We start from the raw sequence: 17,372 nt of genomic DNA, 5'->3' as shown, positions 1-17,372 counted from the left end.
TAATTAAGTCACGTCACACAATAAGTTATTAATAAAATATTAAATTTAACACAAATATAATATGTCTTCATCGTTTATACGAGCCGAATTTACAAGTGAAGATGAATTCATTAAGCCCCAAATTTCTACTTTTAGAACCCTAAGATAATTCTTTGTCCTTGACTGTGAGATTTGATTTTCATGTCTTTTTTGCTAAGATAGCTTATATAAAAAATTTCAAAACTTAAAAAGAAAATCAGACACAATGATGAGAAAAGATCAAAACTTTTTGCTTAAACTTCAAATCAGTTCGAAATTGTCTTTAGAATGGTTATAAACACTTTGACAAAATTTATAAGTACTTTTAGCTCTTAAAAACACTTATGAGCAGTTTGATAATCATTTTATTTTTACTTTTACTTTTCCCTTGTTTAAAAACTGAAACATTAAAAATCGTTTGATAATTATTTTATTTTTAGTTTTCAATTTTTTATTTTTTATTTTTTTGAAATCCAAAAACTAAAATCTTACTTGATAACTATTTTAGTTTTTTTTTTTAAACTAAAAATTAATTTTGAGTTTTCAAAATTTGTCCTTGAGTTTTTACTTTTTCATTTTCATTTTTCATTTTTTTTATAAAACTAAAAACTAAAAGTAGTTATCAAACAAATTTTTAGTTTTTAGTTTTCGAAAAAGTGAAAACTAAAAAGTGAAAATGAAATGGTTATCAAACAACCCATTTGATAACTACTTTCAGTTTCAGTTTAAAAAATATATATATTAAAACTGAAAAATATTTATTGAGTTTATTTCCAATTTTCGAAATTTGTTCTTGAGTTTTGAGTTTTCTTTCTGAAAGTAGTTTTAGCAAAAACTCAAACAAAGCTCTCCTTCAACGAGATTTCAATTTTCAGTTTTATAAAATATAAAAAATCAAAATCAAAATCTGAAAACTGAAAAAAGAGCAATTTAGCAAAAAAAAAACCCAAAGAAAGCCCCCCAAATCATGACCAACCGAAATATCGGCCACCTCAAAACCCCAAACTCGAGAAAGCTAAAACCCTAGCCCCAAAGAGCCATATCGACGCTCATGGCGACCCGACGGCGCCTCCAAGCTCTGACCCGCCACGCCTCCGCCCTCTTCTCCAAAAGCCCTTCATTCCACTCCCTCCCACCTCCCCTCCCCGTCTACCAACCCCTCAAAACCCTCACCTCCAATTTCTCCCTCATTTCCTCCAGCCCCGATCCCACTCGCTCACTTACCCGCCATTTCTCGTCGAAACCGCGAATCGGCGACGTAAATGAAGACAATGAGCACAGTGAAGAGGAGGAAGACGACGACGACGACGATGACGATGACGACGATGAAGAAGTTGGGGACAGTGAGGACGAGAGTGCTTACCGATGCAGCGGTTCGAAAAGAGAGTATACTCCAGAGGAGAAAGAGGCGGAGGCCGCCGGCATTGGGTACCAAGTGATTGGGCCGCTTCAGAGGTCTGATCGGGTTTTCAAGCCATATGAGCCGGTTTTCGCGGTGGTTCAGGTCCGTCTGTAGAGTGGATTATTATCTTTGGGCGTCGAATGAGACTGTTGTATTGGTAGGATTGGTTTTGATGAATGTGATTTTGTGGTGGTGTTGTTGTAGGTTGGTTCACATCAGTTCAAGGTTAGCAACGGGGACTGCATTTTCACAGAAAAGTTGAAATTCTGCGAAGTGAATGATAAGGTCGGTACAGATTAATTGTTGCGTGTTGCGTATTCCGGTGTTAGGATATCGTCGGTTGTTATGTATGCGTTAACTTTATGTTGCAAACTTGTACTGCATTTACCCACAGGAATAATGTCAGTACTCATAGTCGCTGAAATTGAAATTTGAAGTCTTTAGCTGTTCAGTTCACTGGTGGTATGTTAATGTTTGGCATCCATTCTGCGTTCGCTACTATTTGATCAATTGAATTTGTGTTTTCCAAGATTATGACTCTTTGGTGGGCTTAAAATAAGCTCTTAATTGGAATTTGGAAGCAACGTCCTATGCTGGGGTACGGTAACTTTTGTAGAAAAGTAGTTCTGTGTCATATCAATTGAGATGGTATGTTAATGGGCTTGCAAGTGGAAATGAATACTTTCGTGAGATCTTAAGAGTTGCACTGGTTTTGGTAAATATTTAGACTAGGAAGATGGTTTTGTGACCAGCATTGAGGGCCACCTAAGTTCGAAGTACCATAATTTTGGATGCTATTTCTTTGCCATTGGTGTTCGTTTTGTATCCGAGCCCTCAAGAGGGCAAGCCGGACTTGCGAGCTTACATTCGGTTTTCCTGTTATCTATTGATCCTATCCTTTCTGTGTTGTTTTGTAATAACTCTCTTAATCTCTATTAGAATTTAGCTAAGTACATAAAATTATTGTATCCTTGTTTAAGATCAAATAATTGTATTATTTCATAATTTTTTGGTAGATGACGTTTATAATTTTCATAAATGAACTCTATTGTCTGATGTTTTGCTTGCTTGTTTATTGCAGTTAGTATTGAACAAGGTTCTCATGCTGGGCTCAAGTAGTCAGACAATAATTGGTAGGCCCATATTACCAGATGCAGCAGTTCATGCGGTTGTTGAGGAGCACGTAAGTGTGACAGCATTGTTTCTCTTTTCTTACCGCTGTGTGTGTGAGTGTCACAGGCAAGAAGAAAAATGAATATATGTATGCTTCAAAATCCAACCAGTCACAGTACTGTAGTTTCTTTTTTCCTCATAAGGCTCAGGGAAAAAAACTATGAACCTAATTAATATTTTTTTAAAGAAAAAACTGTAGCTTAATCTCCGAGAGTCTTTTCGGAAATTCTGCTGCACAAACTTGTCACAGGCAAGAAGAAAAAGATTAGCTTCATCAAATGTATGAAGTGGTATGCGCCATTGTATCGCATATTGTTAATGCCATCAAATTCTTAATAGCTGAAAATAACAGGCTAAGAATTTCACTGGCACTAGAATACAAATTTGTAACCATCAGAATACATATACATTGGTTCTCTTCACCTTTGGAATTTATATTTGTATTGTTCCTTTTCCTTTTTTCATCTCAGGCGTTAGATGCAAAGGTAATTATTTTTAAGAAAAAGAGGAGGAAGAATTACCGTCGAACCAAAGGACATCGCCAGGTATGTTCGGGAACCTTGTCCAAGCAGTCACAACTTCTTTTCTTAGTACATTGATTATCATTTATTTTATGTTTCTTTCAGGAATTGACTAAGTTGAGGATAGTTGATGTTCAAGGAATTGAGAAACCAGAGCCTGTAGTCACTGAAAAGCCTCCAAAGGCTCCAAAGGCACCCGGTAAGAAAACGGAAAAGGTTGCAGTTGCTGCTTAGGATAGACGTTCACTATGGCTGAACATTAGCAATAATGGCACTCTGCTCATAATGTTGTGCTTTTATGGTGAGCATAATCAGATTCCTACGTTGCTCCACACACATTTTTGGCTGTCATTCGAAATAGAAAATTTAGAATTTAAACGGGGGTGGTTGTTGTAGGATTTGTGTCCCAAATTTTTGCCAATTTTATCTTCTGTATTTAGAAGTGCAAATTATGAAATCCCCCTAGCTGATTGAATCAGTTTTGCTCCTCTTGATCTTTAGTAATCTTTTGTTTGTGCTCGGTCTTGACTCGTGACGTGAACGATGATGCAACTCGTGCATGAGCCATGAGTGTGTTTCTTTCACAATTCCTTGTACGGCATGTCTCTGTTTTCTTATCGTGTCATGAATGCATGTTGGTCGAAACTCTGATTGAATCGAAGTTGGAAGTTCCATTGGTCGAAATTAAGTTCAAGTTGTATCCTTCTTTTCAGTTGAATGAATAATATGTGCGGCCCCAAATTCCCTAAATTAACGTTTGGTGGGTAACTAGTAAACCTAAAACCTTTTTGTTGTCACTTTTTAGTTTTTGTGTGATTTGTTTTTGGTCAACTTGCAGAACCTTGATAGTGGTTTCTAATTTGGAATGGTACATCCACCAACATCAAAAAAATTTCTCTGAGCTATAACTAACTTAGACCATTAATTTCTGACCCATACGGGCACTTTCGGACTTTTTTGGACCAATAGGTTTTATGTTACGTCAACTCGAACTTTGTCGATCTCTTTTGTTTCGACCTTATAAGGCAATACTCCAGTCTAATTGTTGTACATTACTATGTTAAGGTTAAACCAATGGCAACCAAATTAGGAAATCATTGTCTTTTGGTTTCTGGTTTAAATTAATGTAAATTGCACACTGCCCAGGAGGGTCATATGAACCTTCTTACAGTTTTGAAATGATGTAATTTTTTTTTAACAAAAAAATATTATCTAACTAAGAGAGTGGGAGAGTGGGTTAAGCTTCGTAATAGGCGAGCAATATTGTGGTTGTAAGGAATACCATTAAATTGTAGTACTAAGTGACGGAAATGTTGTATTTATATGTGCTATATTGATGTGGCTTGGCTTTTATGTTTAAAGTTGATCCTCACAAAAGTAATTTGCTCACAGTTAGTGTTCAACACTTAATTTCATATTTTCATTTTTTGCCTCTTAATCAAATAAAAGATATTTAATTTCATGTCTTAATATTTATATCCAATTTGCACCAAGGTGCATTTTTCTTGGGGTCAAAGGTAGAGTAATTCATTAAACAAAGTCCAAACAAACATAAACAACTTACAACGGGCCCTAAAAAGGATTAGCATACAAAAGAATGTTGCTAATGCAACAAAACATGAGGAATGATTTCTTTCTGTAACGAGTACAAAAACAGTGAAACATAAATGCATAAGGGGTTTCAACACAAATATAAATAGAGTAAACTACCCATTTGCCTCCTCAACTATCACCCAACTTTCGATTTCACCCCTGAACTTTTTAATTGGAAAATTAAGGACTTAAACTAATTTTTTTGGCCGATTTGCTCCCTGCTGTTAACTTTTCATTCATTCCATCCAAATTTCTGTTAAATGGAAGCATGTGCACAACATGTGTAGGTAGTTTGGTCGCTTCATTCTTTAAAATGATTGAAAACCTTAGATTTCTAAAATATAAACCTATGTAAATATGTGTGATTCTATAGCTTTTGTAACTGAAAGTCTAGTGAAGTGACGCTTTTGTCCACAACGGAGAGTTTGCATATGATAAGAGTTAATGTTAATTTGGATGAAATCTATGAAAACTAATGGTAGGGGGGAAATCGGCCAAAAAAAATTAGTTTAAGTCCTTAATTTTCCAATTAAAAAGTTCAGAGGGGAAATCAAAAGTTGGGTGATAGTTCATGGGGCAAATTGGCAGTTTACTCATATAAATATCCTCTTAAGTGGCCCAACCAACCGAGACCCAAAAGTGACTAGCAGAGAAAACCTTAGAAGCCTATGTGAGGGATGGCCAGCCTCAGAAGCTCGAAACCCAAAGGCGATGAACCACACACCGCCAATTTCGCACCACAAAATAACAATTGCTCCCTAGATCATACACCAAGGTGCACAGATATGATCGTTTTTTGCCATAAAGCGTCATTTGCTATAATGTAATTAATCAAATCATAATGATATAGAGGTTAGAAACTCAAAATATTTTTTATGCTAAATAAGTTGACGCTCATGATCATTTCTTAAGTAATTTTTATATATAAGCTCTATTTATTATGATTTTATTATCACTTAAGATTGATTTTTTTTTTTAACACAATTTCTGAATATGCCATTAATTGCGGAAAAGGAACTTGAACTCAAATGTACAAAACGACCGTATCCATTCTAACCAATGCTCTAACCAATGCAACTAAACCAACGTCGGAAGAGGAAGGATTGTCTTTAGATTCGTTTTACATATGCTTATATAATACGGAGAGAGAGAGAGAGAGAGAGAGAGAGAGAGAGAGAGAGAGAGAGAGAGAGAGAGAATGGTCGAGACTCCAATTTTTTTTCGTTACGCAAATGATGTGTGAATGGACTAAGCAAACTGCAGCATATCATACGTGCAGATCTGTTTCGTTGACCCAAACCCTGGCTAAGATGAGACTTATCACTTTCGGCCACCATGCCATATGGCTTTTTTTCTTTTGTGTATATCCCCCCACTTATTTGTCGAAGGTCCCACGATTCCTATAGTTTCAAGAAAGCATTCCTGTGCATGCCAGTTACGTCACTCCCCACCAGCATAATGCTTTTTATTTTGTATGAATTTGGTTCTCTCTTTTCTTCTTTGTTTATGGGATTTGAACTCGTTATCCTCGTCTTTGAGATTTAAACATATAGTTTGTTGTAGTTTATGATGTTGTAATTCATGATTTGTTCACTTTGTATGAGATTTGAACTTGAAATATGTCATCATTTATGAGATTTGAACTCATAATTGATCGTATTTATAATACTGCAACTCATGATTAGTCTTCTTTTTATGTGATTTGAACTTCTGTTATCATTTATGAGATTTGAGCTCATGATTTGTCGTAGTTTACGATACCGTAACCCATGATTTGTCCTCTTTTTATGAGATTTGAACTTGTGATATTGTTGACCCTAATAATTACAAAACCTACGTGGCGCGCAGGCCGAGCAACTAGTAAGCTAACTACGTCCTTCGGTTGAATGCGGGGCGTGCCAACTCGTCGGCCGAGCTCGGCCGAGGAGTACAATTTGTTGATATCGCTTGGAGCGCGTCGTTGACTTCTGTATCTTGCGATTGCGACCGAGGAAGGAACGCTCTCGGTCTCTGAGTTCTACAGCCTGAAGACAAGGCTGCCAATTCTGCGGAGTTCAATAATCGTCGGAGCCCGATTCGGTCACTGTGATTATATTCGTGAGAGTATAAGCACGTCGAATCGAGACCAAGGTGTATGGGCACAGGTACTCGAACGTGATATATGTCTTGATGGTAAACGTAGTTCGGCCGTCGGAATGCCGAACCCTGAAACTCACCTGTGAGTATCCAATCATAAAACCACTCGGCAACCAGTACGCCGAGCAATGTAATTCGTAACACCTAACTATGCCGAGAAAGCTTAGTAAGGTGACCTCTGCCAACAAAGGTTCGAAAACCTTCCTCGACCGAGACTTGGATAGATAATCGGTCGGCCTCGACGCAGTGCTGTTTATCCAAACTGAAGATGCTTCTTGGTCGGCTGATCCTGCGGCAGCAGTGCTGTTTATCCAAACTGAAGGTGCTCGCCGGTTGCTTCCACAGTGCTGTTTATCCAAACTGAAGGTGTGTCGGCAGGAAAAAGAAAAGGAAAAATCTCAAGGTGATTGAGAGGTTTTGCGCAGGGCAATTGTATGCTGAGTTCAAGGTCCTTTTCTGTTGCATGATTTCTTGTATTTATAGTCCCCCATTCCTTGAATCTGACTCCGATTTGGATCGGGAGTCCTTTTCCCAATTCGCCTCTTCCTCGAACAATCCTACTCCTACTGGGATTCTGAATTTTCCTTCTTTTCGGGACTTCATTCCTTGCTGGTCGAGAATCCTAATTGCATCAGGTTTCCTCGACCTTTCTATTTATCCGGATTACCTCTGATGGGATTTGGCCGACCCTGCCAGCTGGCCCGGGCCTTATTATTCGGCCCATAGTATTTATCATCTCCTTGGGCCGAGCACATCCTGCTGCTCGGCCCAGCAATAATATTTCGGGCCCAAACATTGCCCCCTCGCTTCTGAGGTCGCCGACTGTTAGCTCTTGGTCGGGCCTCGACCTTGAAGAAGCGAAAACGTTTATTGCTTTTTTGAACTTAATGACCGTTATTCCTGTGCATTTATGAAGCATGATTGCACTTTTCTTGCTGCCCCCAAAGCGTGGCCACGTGCCGATTCTCCGCCGCTCTTAAAACTTTCAATCGTGGGCCTCGAAACCGTGCGCTAACTGAAACGTCTCATCCTTATTAATGCCTTAAAACTGGCGTCGCACGCAATCGTGCGTCCTGGATTTTCGACTCCTCGATCCCCTCTTCGCAGTTTCCCAAAATATCCGAAATGATTGAGCCTTTCCCGGTTAAATTTCCCCCCAATTTGAACCAGTGCCTTTTGAATCCCAGACGTTTGATATTCATCCTGAAAGGCCTATAAATACCCATATTTCTGCCATTTGCCTTTTACGCTTTCAGAAATTCTAAAATCTCAAATTCCTCATCCTTGTTCGTTCAAATCAAACCTTCCAGTTCTTCTGCAATACCTTCTTTTTCCAGAAACATCACTTCTCCACAAATGGCCTCCTTCATTTCAAAGTTCTCTGATGAGATCAACAAGTGCAAGGATTTCGTCGACCGGAGCGCCGTCAAGACGCTACGATTTGAAGAAGACATGGCCACGACCCACCAAATTCTGGGTCCCCTTTTCAGAGACACAGTGCCGTCGTCTGTCACTAACCTGCTCAAGGAACAGTGCCTAACACCCCTGCTGCAGGGGTTCGACTGGTCGAAATGGACTCTGGCGCGGCCTCAGGGAGCCTGGCCGTCGACTACTGCAGCTTGGGCTGCCTGGGTCGACCGGATGAGCACATTCTTCTCCAAGGAATGGAAGGCTTTGGGTATTTATGATGCCATCATCCTGTCGACCATGGAGGTCGCCATGGATAAGGAGCTGCTTATGGCGGCCCTGAGTCTATGGTGTTCGGCCACCAACACCATGATCCTGCCTTTCGGCCCACTCGGCCCCACAATCCTTGACGTCTCGGCCATCCTTGGGACTTCCCCGACCGGCCTTCCTATTGACGCTGCCCTTTCCGGATACCCTTCTCCTCTCGACCTGAAGGCACTATTCGACGAAAGGGCCGTCGAGACGCTAAGCCGGGACGACCGGGAGCCCTCAAGGGAAGAAGTTCAGAAGCTGCACAAGAATTTCTTCAACTATAACACGCTCATTCTTCACTTCGCCGGCCGAGGCGAAGAAGGTCTTAGGAAGGGAGAGCACGAGGCCTTCCTCTTCTACTGGTACAACAAATTCATCTGTTGTACCAGGTCAAATAAATGCCTGGTGGAGAATATGCCGGTGGCCCAGGCACTGGCTAATGGTCGCTTGCTGGCGCTCAGTCCAGCCATCCTTGCCAACCTCTACCGCTGCCTGGCCGAGGCGACCATTGGCAAGATCGACCCGCACCAGAACGGACCCCTCTGGGTGTTCCAACTCTGGTTGCAGGTCTACTTCTCCACCCTTCGACCGGAGGTTCCTGCCTTCCAGCGAACGGCCGCCCTCGGCCTTCAACTGGCCTCTCGACCAGCGCCACCTCACCGGGCAGCCGAGGTTTTCAAACACTTCCTCAGCCTCGACGTCCTCTCGGATGACGAGTTCTTGGTGTGTCGGCGCCAGGAGTACCCATCCTCGCTTAGACTCCCTACGGCAGCATGGGCCGAATCTGAGGATGCGGGCATCCGCCAGCGCTGGGGGTCGTTTGTCTTGGCTCGCGACCTTCCTCTTGGTTGCGATGCTCGCCGAGCCAGCTGGGAGGTTTATCACCCTCATTTTCTCGCCCGGCAGCTCGGCTATCTTCAAGGCTGTCCAGTCCCCCTGCTCGCCTCTCGGTCGCTCCTAAGTCGGGGACGTCTTACTGGTTCCTCTGAAAGGGAATGCAAGACGTCAGACCAGGAGTTCCAGGAGAAGTGCAAGAAATTTCGGCTTCGGCCGACGATTCCTGAGTCTTTGGGAACTGACACCTTCGGGGATTGGTGGGAGGAATATACCGGAGACTTCTTCGGCGCCCCGGCCGAAGATCTGGTAAAGAAAATCTTCGGCGATCGGCCCAGATCAGCATCCTCGACTCACCCTAAGGAGTCGGCCCAAGGTAGTATTTCCGTTTCTTTCCTCCTTTTGTTTTATTTCTCGTCCCTGTTATTAATTACTTTGCTCCAGGGGGTCGTGGGTCGAAGGCGGTCGAAGTAGTCGCTGCGGTGGCAAAGGCGAAGAAGCTAGTGCCCAAGAAGGCAATCCTTGTCACCGAGCGATCGGTGCCTTCCAAGCGCCCCCACCGAGAGGCCGAGCCTGCGGAGGAGACCCCTCGCCCTTCTAAACGTGTCAAGAAATTGGCGAAGAAGGGCGACCGGGAAATTCATGTCGTTCCCAGTGATACTACTGGGACGCCTGCTCCCGCCGGCTCTCCGTCTGTGCCGGCAGCCGCGGCCTCCCCAACCTCGAATCCTCCAGCTGTTTCCCCGGCAGATCCAAACGCCGCACCCGCTCTAGCTTCGGAGTCGGTCGCGGCACCTGAGGCACCCTTGTCTCCACCGGTCGTTTTGGAGGTATAATTCTGTTTTCACTTGCTTCCTTAGGTTTCTGATCGTAATGCTAACTGTTCTCTTTTTGTTCAGGATGTCGAGAGCGAGAGTGACGAAGTCCCGCTGCAACGCCGCCGTCGACCAGTCAACTCTCCTCCCGTCCATCCTTCTCCTGTAGTCGAGGTGACCGCTCGACCACGTCCTACTGCGGCGGAACTTGGCAAGAGACCCATGGTCGATCCTGAGGCCACGGCTGAGTCACCGATCCACCCGCAGGACGAAGACCCTCCCATTCCTCCACAGGAAGTCTCTTCGGCCTTTGTAAGTATTGTTTCTTTTGTGTTTTGAGTTTTTGTGACATTGTTTTTGAAACGATATTAAATGTCAGGTGCCTGAACATTCATTTCACCGGCAATTTTACGCGCCGAGGGGCGTTGTCTATATTTCCTGGCCGCCGTCGTGGCCATCAAATGTAGATAAACTCCATCGGCCGCGTGAATTGCGTAGCGGTCTAAGGCACTGGGCTCGGCCATTAAGCTCCCTGGGTTCGAGCAATGACCCAGAGGGCATGGCCGAAGTCTCCTCTCAGCAGGTCTAAAAACAATCCCCTTTTTCTTTATGCACCATATCACGCCTTACTTTCCCTCACATTTTCCTTTTATGCGCACAGCCATCGTGGGAAGTGGAACTTGACGCTCTGCTTCAAAGCACGACCGGGGAGGTCGGCTCCTCTGCAGCTCCGGCCGAATCGGCAGAAGACACCCCCGCCGAAGTCTTCGTGAAGCTGCACGAAGTCCTATCTCTGACTGCTTCCCAAGCTCTCCGGAGCAAGGGCCTTGACTCTGTTGGGGAGTGTCTTAATGACCTTGCCAGCGGTGGTCACCTGAGCCCGGAGGGCATCTCTTTCCTGACCGACCTCCTGGAGCGGACTCGGCAACACTTTCTTATCTTTGAGCGTGCCCTACAGGCCGAGGACGATTTGAAGGTGGCCAAGGTTGCGCATGAGGCTGGCCGAGTAGAGATGGAGGCTTTCAAAGCAAAGAAAGCAAAGCTGACCGAGTTTGATCTCCAGATCTCTGACCTCCAGCGTCAGATTTCTGACCTTCAACGTCAAAGGTCGGCTGCTGCTTCCGAGCTTGAGAAGGATTTCGAGGCTAACAAGTCTCGGCTGACGGCCTTCGCTGCCGGCGCACGGCGTATCCAGCAACTGCAGTGCAACAAGAAAACGCGGCAGGCTGAGATAATTTTGAGCGAGGCGAAGTGGCTGGAGCTGAAAGCTGCCCTTGAGACTTACCTCCCCTCGACCCCTTAGGAGTTCATCATTGTATTTGTACTTGTAATGATTTTCTGTTATCAATACAATGGTCGTTTTGCTATACAATGGTCGTCTTGCTCTCAATACAATGGTCTTACTCTTGCATTTCCCATGTAATTGGATAGTACTTCTTTAAAAACTTTCCATTAATCGGTAATTTGTGAACTGAACCCGTCCGATCTCTTAGATGATATGCCCCCTTGCCGAGGACTTTGTGAACGATGAATGGCCCTTCCCAATTTGGCGACCACTTGCCAAATCTGGGGTCTTTTATTCCAACAGGCAACACAGTTTGCCAAACCAGTTCTCCCTCGCCGAACGTTTTTTGTCTTACACGCTGATTATATGCTCGCTCGGCAATTTTCTTTTGTGCTATCAACAAGTTACCCGCGTCGATTCGACTTTCTTCCAAGTCTTCTAACTCTTGTCGCATCGCTTGACTATATTCAATACTGCACAAATCATTCTGCTCAATTACTCGCAACGAACTTATACTCAATTCGACTGGTAACATAGCGTCGTGTCCATAAGTCAACGCGTAGGGAGTGGTTCCAGTAGCCGACCGGGGTGAAGTTCGGTATGCCCATAATGCTTCATTTAACTTCAAATGCCACAACCCTGGTTTCTCTTTTACCATTTTTTCAAGGATGCCGATCAACACTTTATTGCTTGCCTCGGCCTGCCCGTTTGCCTGTGGGTAATACGGCGTAGATTGCTCCAGTCGGATATTCAAACTTGCCGCGTATTCCCTAAACCTATCGGCCGTAAATATAGTGCCATTATCAGTTATGATCGTTTCTGGCACGCCGAATCTGGTCACAATATTCTCTTCTACGAAGTTGCATACTTCTTTAGCAGTTAATTCGGCGTATGACCTTGCCTCGACCCACTTGGTGAAATAGTCAGTTGCTACCATTATCCACGCGTGTTTCGCTGCCCCTGATGATGGCGTGATTTTGCCAATTACGTCCATTGCCCAACCCCTGAACGGCCAAGGTTTAGTGACCGAGTGTAGTAATTCGGCCGGGGCTCTCTGTACAGGTCCATGAATTTGGCATGGGACGCATCTCCGTGCATATTCGATACAATCTTTTAATATATTGGGCCAGAAATAACCGTGTCGTCGGAGCAACCAACGCATCTTTCGTCCGGACTGATGTGCCCCACAAATTCCTTCATGTACCTCGGCCATTACTTGGGTGGCCTCTTGTGGGCCGAGGCACAATAGTAGTAACCCGTCCTCGCCCTTGCGGTATAACTCATTTTGGTACGACACGTAATTCGTGGCGTGGACCTTCATTCTTCGGTCATGTTTCCCATTGGGGTTATCGAGGTATCGTAACATCGTCCTTCTCCAATCATTTGGTTCTACTTCGACAGCACATATTTCCACGGGATCTCCTCGTTCTAGTAAGGATGGGAGAGACATTACCCTTGTGCGTATTACGTGTGCGCGCTGGAGAGTTTGCCGATTAATCAAGGCTGGGTATGAGCGCAGACTTGTGACTGCAATTCGGCCTAGCTTGCCCCCCTTGAGTTGTGCTCCGGAGGCGATCTGGGCGAGTTCGTCGGCGTCTGTGTTGTGGATGCGTGAAATGTGTTCAAATGTGATCCGTTCGAACGACTCGGCCAGGTAGGTGGCGACCATGTGATAGGGCGCTAAAGTACAACTCATGCAACGAAACAGGCCGTTTATCTGGTTAATCACCAGTTCGGAATCACCGAGGACGAGAACGCGGGAGGCCCGTAGATCGTGTAAAACGTGGAGGCCGATAATGAGGGCTTCATATTCGGCCTGATTATTGGTGCAGCTGAAATCCAACTTGAGGGAAAAATACCATCGGCAGTGGTCAGGCGATTGAATTGCAATTCCCACACCCGCCGAGGTCGAAGTGCTGGAACCATCAAAATGCATAGTCCAATGACTATCGCGCGTGGTGATGAAACCGATATCGACGTTGTCTCCCTCATAACCATAAGGAGAAGGGTGTTGGGCCAAGAAATCGGCGAGAGCTTGCCCCTTAACGGCCTTTTGGGGTACATACTGAAGACTGAACTCGGATAACGCGAGCGTCCATTTCCCGATTCGGCCTTTGACAATAGGCCGAGTGAGCATGTACCGAATTACGTCTGTTTGGGCGATGACCTGCGTTACTGATGGGAGCATGTAATGCCGAAGCTTGGACGCAGCAAAAAACAAAGCTAAGCACAGTTTTTCGACAGGGGAGTAATTGAGCTCTGGTGAATTCAGATTTCGGCTAAGATAAAAGATCGCTTGTTCACGCCCTCCATTGTTGTCTTGAGCGAGGAGACAACCAATGGATTCAGTAGCTGCCGAAATGTATAATTTCAAGGGTTTGTTGCGACATGGTGGAACGAGCACGGGTGGGGTTGAAAGAGCCACCTTGATTTGTGTAAATGCCATTTGATGTTCTTCGCGCCATTCAAATTTGTCGGTATCCTTAAGCTTCAAGAGCGTAGAGAATGCCTTCATCTTACCCGCCGAATTGGCGATGAAGCGACGGAGGAAATTTATCTGCCCGAGTAACGACTGGAGCTGCTTCTTTGTCGTTGGTGGTGGGGCGCTAATGATGGCGCGAGCTTTATTTTCGTCGACTTCGATACCGCGGTGGTGCACTAAAAATCCTAGGAAATTACCGGCCGAAACACCGAAAGCACACTTGGCCGGGTTCATCTTGAGCTTGTTCTTGCGCATGCGAAGGAACGCTTGCCTCAGGTCGTCCAGATGTGTTTGACGACGTTTGGATTTCACGACCACATCATCGATATAAACTTCGACGATTGTACCGATTAAGTCGTGGAAGATCATATTCATGGCTCGTTGGTATGTGGCGCCGGCATTCTTGAGGCCGAAAGGCATGACGACCCATTCATAAGTACCAAGTGCCCCCGGGCATCGGAAAGCCGTCTTGTGGACGTCAGCTTCGGCGATGAAAATCTGGTTATAACCCGCATGACCGTCCATAAAAGAGAGCAGTTCATGATTAGCTGCGGCATCAATTAATAAATCTGAAATCGGCATTGTATACTCGTCCTTGGGAGTAGCCAGATTTAGATTACGGAAATCGATGCAAATGCGAAGGGCACCGCTTTTCTTTAACACGGGGACGATATTGGCCAACCATTCGACATACCGTGCGGTCCTAATAAATCCGGCTTTCAGAAGCCGAACTAATTCTTCCTTAATGCCGAGCTGTACTTCGTTCGAAAATCGTCGAGGAGGCTGTCGAAAAGGTTTACACCCCTCCTTGATGCGTAGCTCATGCTCTACAAGGTTTCGGTCGAGGCCGGGCATTTCATGATAGCTCCACGCAAAGCAATCTTTAAATTCGTGGAGTAACTTCCGTAGTTCGACCTTCATGGACGGTGGGAGTAACGCGCTAATAAACAATGTTCGAGGATCCTCGGCCGTGCCTACGTTAACTTCCTCCAACGGGTCCTTGACTTGAGGCCGATGGTCTTCGAGTTCGGCCGGCGCAGCCTGAACTTTATCGAAAGAAAGAACGGGGCCGTTATCTGCTTCGGCCAGAAATTCGATTAAATTGACGCCCGAGTGCGGTTGCTTGGTAATGGCGTACCAATGGGCCAGCAGACGTTCCATTGTAGATGAAACCGCGGCCTGACGCCTTTCTTGCGTGGTGTGCTCAATCATCGGCGTTGGTGACTAGATCTGCCAAGCCAAGTCTCGCCGAATCCTGTTGGACAGTCTCGGCGCCGACCTCAATTACTTTCTGTACCGAAATTCTCGTCGGCCGCCCATCCTCATTAAGGCCTTGGAGGGTGATGTAGCCGACGTGATCATCGTAATAGCGAGCCTGAATCATGTTGGTTTCAAATGGCTGGTTATCGGCTGGGTGGACCACGACCGATTTGCCATCCCAAAAGATGAGGACTTGGTAGAGTGATGACGGAATGCAACTGGTTTGGTGGATCCAGTCGCGACCAAGTAATGCGTTATAATCGGTCTTGGAATCAATGACAAAGAAAGCTGTCATATGTTGACGACCGGCAATGCTAACTTCCAACGGAAGTACGCCTTTGGTCTGAGACTTGTCACCGACGAAGCTGCTCATAGTAATCCCTGACGGAATGAGTTCACTATCAGAACGGCGTAAAGCCTTCATGACGGAGATTGGCATAATGTTGACTGTGGCGCCGCAGTCGACGAACACCTTAGAAATGGGGAATCCTTCGACATGAGCCGTGACATACAACGGCTTCAGGTGTTGGAGATTAACCGAAGGGGAGCGGGGAAATAGCTCGGCCAAAGCTGCCGTAAGGTTGTCCCCGCTTCGGTTTTCTCTATCGTCGTCGTTTGCGACGAAGTCTACTTGCGTTGCTTCCTCGGTAACTACGTCCCCGTCCAAGAAATTCGACTGGTGGGTACCTGGCTGGAATTCGGCTGGTAGGACGTGGACCATACTGATCTCCATATGTTCGAGGACCGAGGGACCCATTGGCTCGTGGTCATCGTCGTCTGCAGAACTAGCCTCAGTAGTAGTTGGCGGAACATCCTGAATTAAACTTTTGAGTTCCTCGGTAAGAGCCGGTATCTGAGAAGTAGGAACCAAATCGAATGTGGGTGGGCGATTTCCTTCGACAATGTTGACTGCCGAAGATTCATGTTGATCCTTGGTTACACGGGCTCGTTTTTCATAGGCAATACGGGCGTTCCTCGTGTCTAGATACGTATCCAACCGTGCTATCCGTTGTTCCTCGTCGGCCGTGAGGCCGAAAAGCGATACAGCCGAGAAAACTTCGAAATGATAACGTAAATGCTGGAGGTCTTCAAGCGAGAAGGGTAATTCGGCGGTGTCGATATCTGTATAAGGATCGACCTCAAAACCCAGGACCCGAGCCTCCCGTATATGTTGAAACCGAGCTTTAATGGCTGGATCAGAAGTTTTCTGGATAATTTGCTCGGCATCGGGACAAGTCAGCGTTAAGTCGAGGGCTTCCTGACATGCCTTGGGGAGTCCGTACAAATCATTTGCGGAGTATTTCTTATGAAATTCTCGCATGTATTCCATGGATGCACCGAGGAATGGAGGGTGTAAGTTGCGCCGTATTTTGATAAACGGCTCGCGCGGTGGTAACGGAGACAGTTTCCTTTCGGCCTCTTGTGTAAAGTACTCTAGACGAGCTCTCGTTTCCCCAGGCCGGAGAAGGATCTTAATACGTTTCTCAGCCTCCTCAATGGTGGTTTCGAAATTAGCATCCGCTACTTTCTTGCCTTCGGCTAACTCGGTCATGATAGTCGGGGTTGGCCGTTCGCTACTATCTTCCACGGCCTTTTTTGGTTGCCATTTGTTGGCCGGGCTGGCCTGCGCTTCTCGTCGCCGAGCCATGCAATCTATCCGTTGACGACGACGTTTTTGGGATTTGGACAGCGCCGTATACAAACCTGTCGGAGAATTGTAACTGTACCAGCGTTGATCCGATGTCCTTGGTGGTTTGAAAGTTTTGCGATCAACTGGCGAGCCCGAACTGTTGGCATTGCGCGAATAATAATCCTCATTGTAGAAGGGTGCGGCGAAGTCAAGACGCCGCCTGACCGAGGTCTGTTCTTTCGGCTTTACTTGTGGGCCGAGTCGGTCGAACACTTGACGTCGTGGACCTAATCCCTTTGATGACGCCGTAGGGGCCGTTGGTGGGGTTGAAGATTTCTTCCCAGGTTCAACTGTTGTTTTACAATGGTCACATAAAACCTTCGATCCACAAGTTTCGTCGGAATTTGACCTCGTCATCGGCTCATCGGCGGGTCGCACCGATTGTTCCGTTGGTGGTGCATTTGAAAATATATCAAGCTTTAGTCTTGTTTGACCATTCCCTTT

General features: G+C 45.4%; 2 protein-coding genes across 2 annotated transcripts; one reads left to right on the top strand and one right to left on the bottom strand.

The window, feature by feature from the left end:
* The first annotated feature begins 876 nt into the window (after positions 1-876).
* Positions 877-3,601, top strand: LOC137726317 (large ribosomal subunit protein bL21m). The gene is made up of 5 exons (XM_068465228.2): positions 877-1,522; positions 1,625-1,705; positions 2,502-2,603; positions 3,064-3,138; positions 3,220-3,601. Exons 1-5 carry the CDS (start codon positions 1,070-1,072, stop codon positions 3,346-3,348), a joined length of 840 nt encoding a protein of 279 aa, XP_068321329.1. The 5' UTR covers positions 877-1,069; the 3' UTR covers positions 3,349-3,601.
* A 7,781-nt stretch (positions 3,602-11,382) lies between these two features.
* On the bottom strand, positions 11,383-13,978 carry LOC148696557 (uncharacterized). Its single transcript, XM_088693228.1, has one exon. The coding sequence runs from the start codon at positions 13,940-13,942 to the stop codon at positions 11,612-11,614; it is 2,331 nt and encodes a 776-aa protein (XP_088549354.1). The 5' UTR covers positions 13,943-13,978; the 3' UTR covers positions 11,383-11,611.
* Positions 13,979-17,372: the final 3,394 nt, after the last annotated feature.

Source organism: Pyrus communis, chromosome 5 (genome assembly GCF_041283825.1).
Source record: "Pyrus communis isolate YQ-2024b chromosome 5, ASM4128382v1, whole genome shotgun sequence".
NCBI lineage: Eukaryota > Viridiplantae > Streptophyta > Magnoliopsida > Rosales > Rosaceae > Pyrus > Pyrus communis.
The sequence above is the reverse complement of the archived record's forward strand: the minus strand, read 5'-3'. Positions and strand labels throughout refer to the sequence as shown.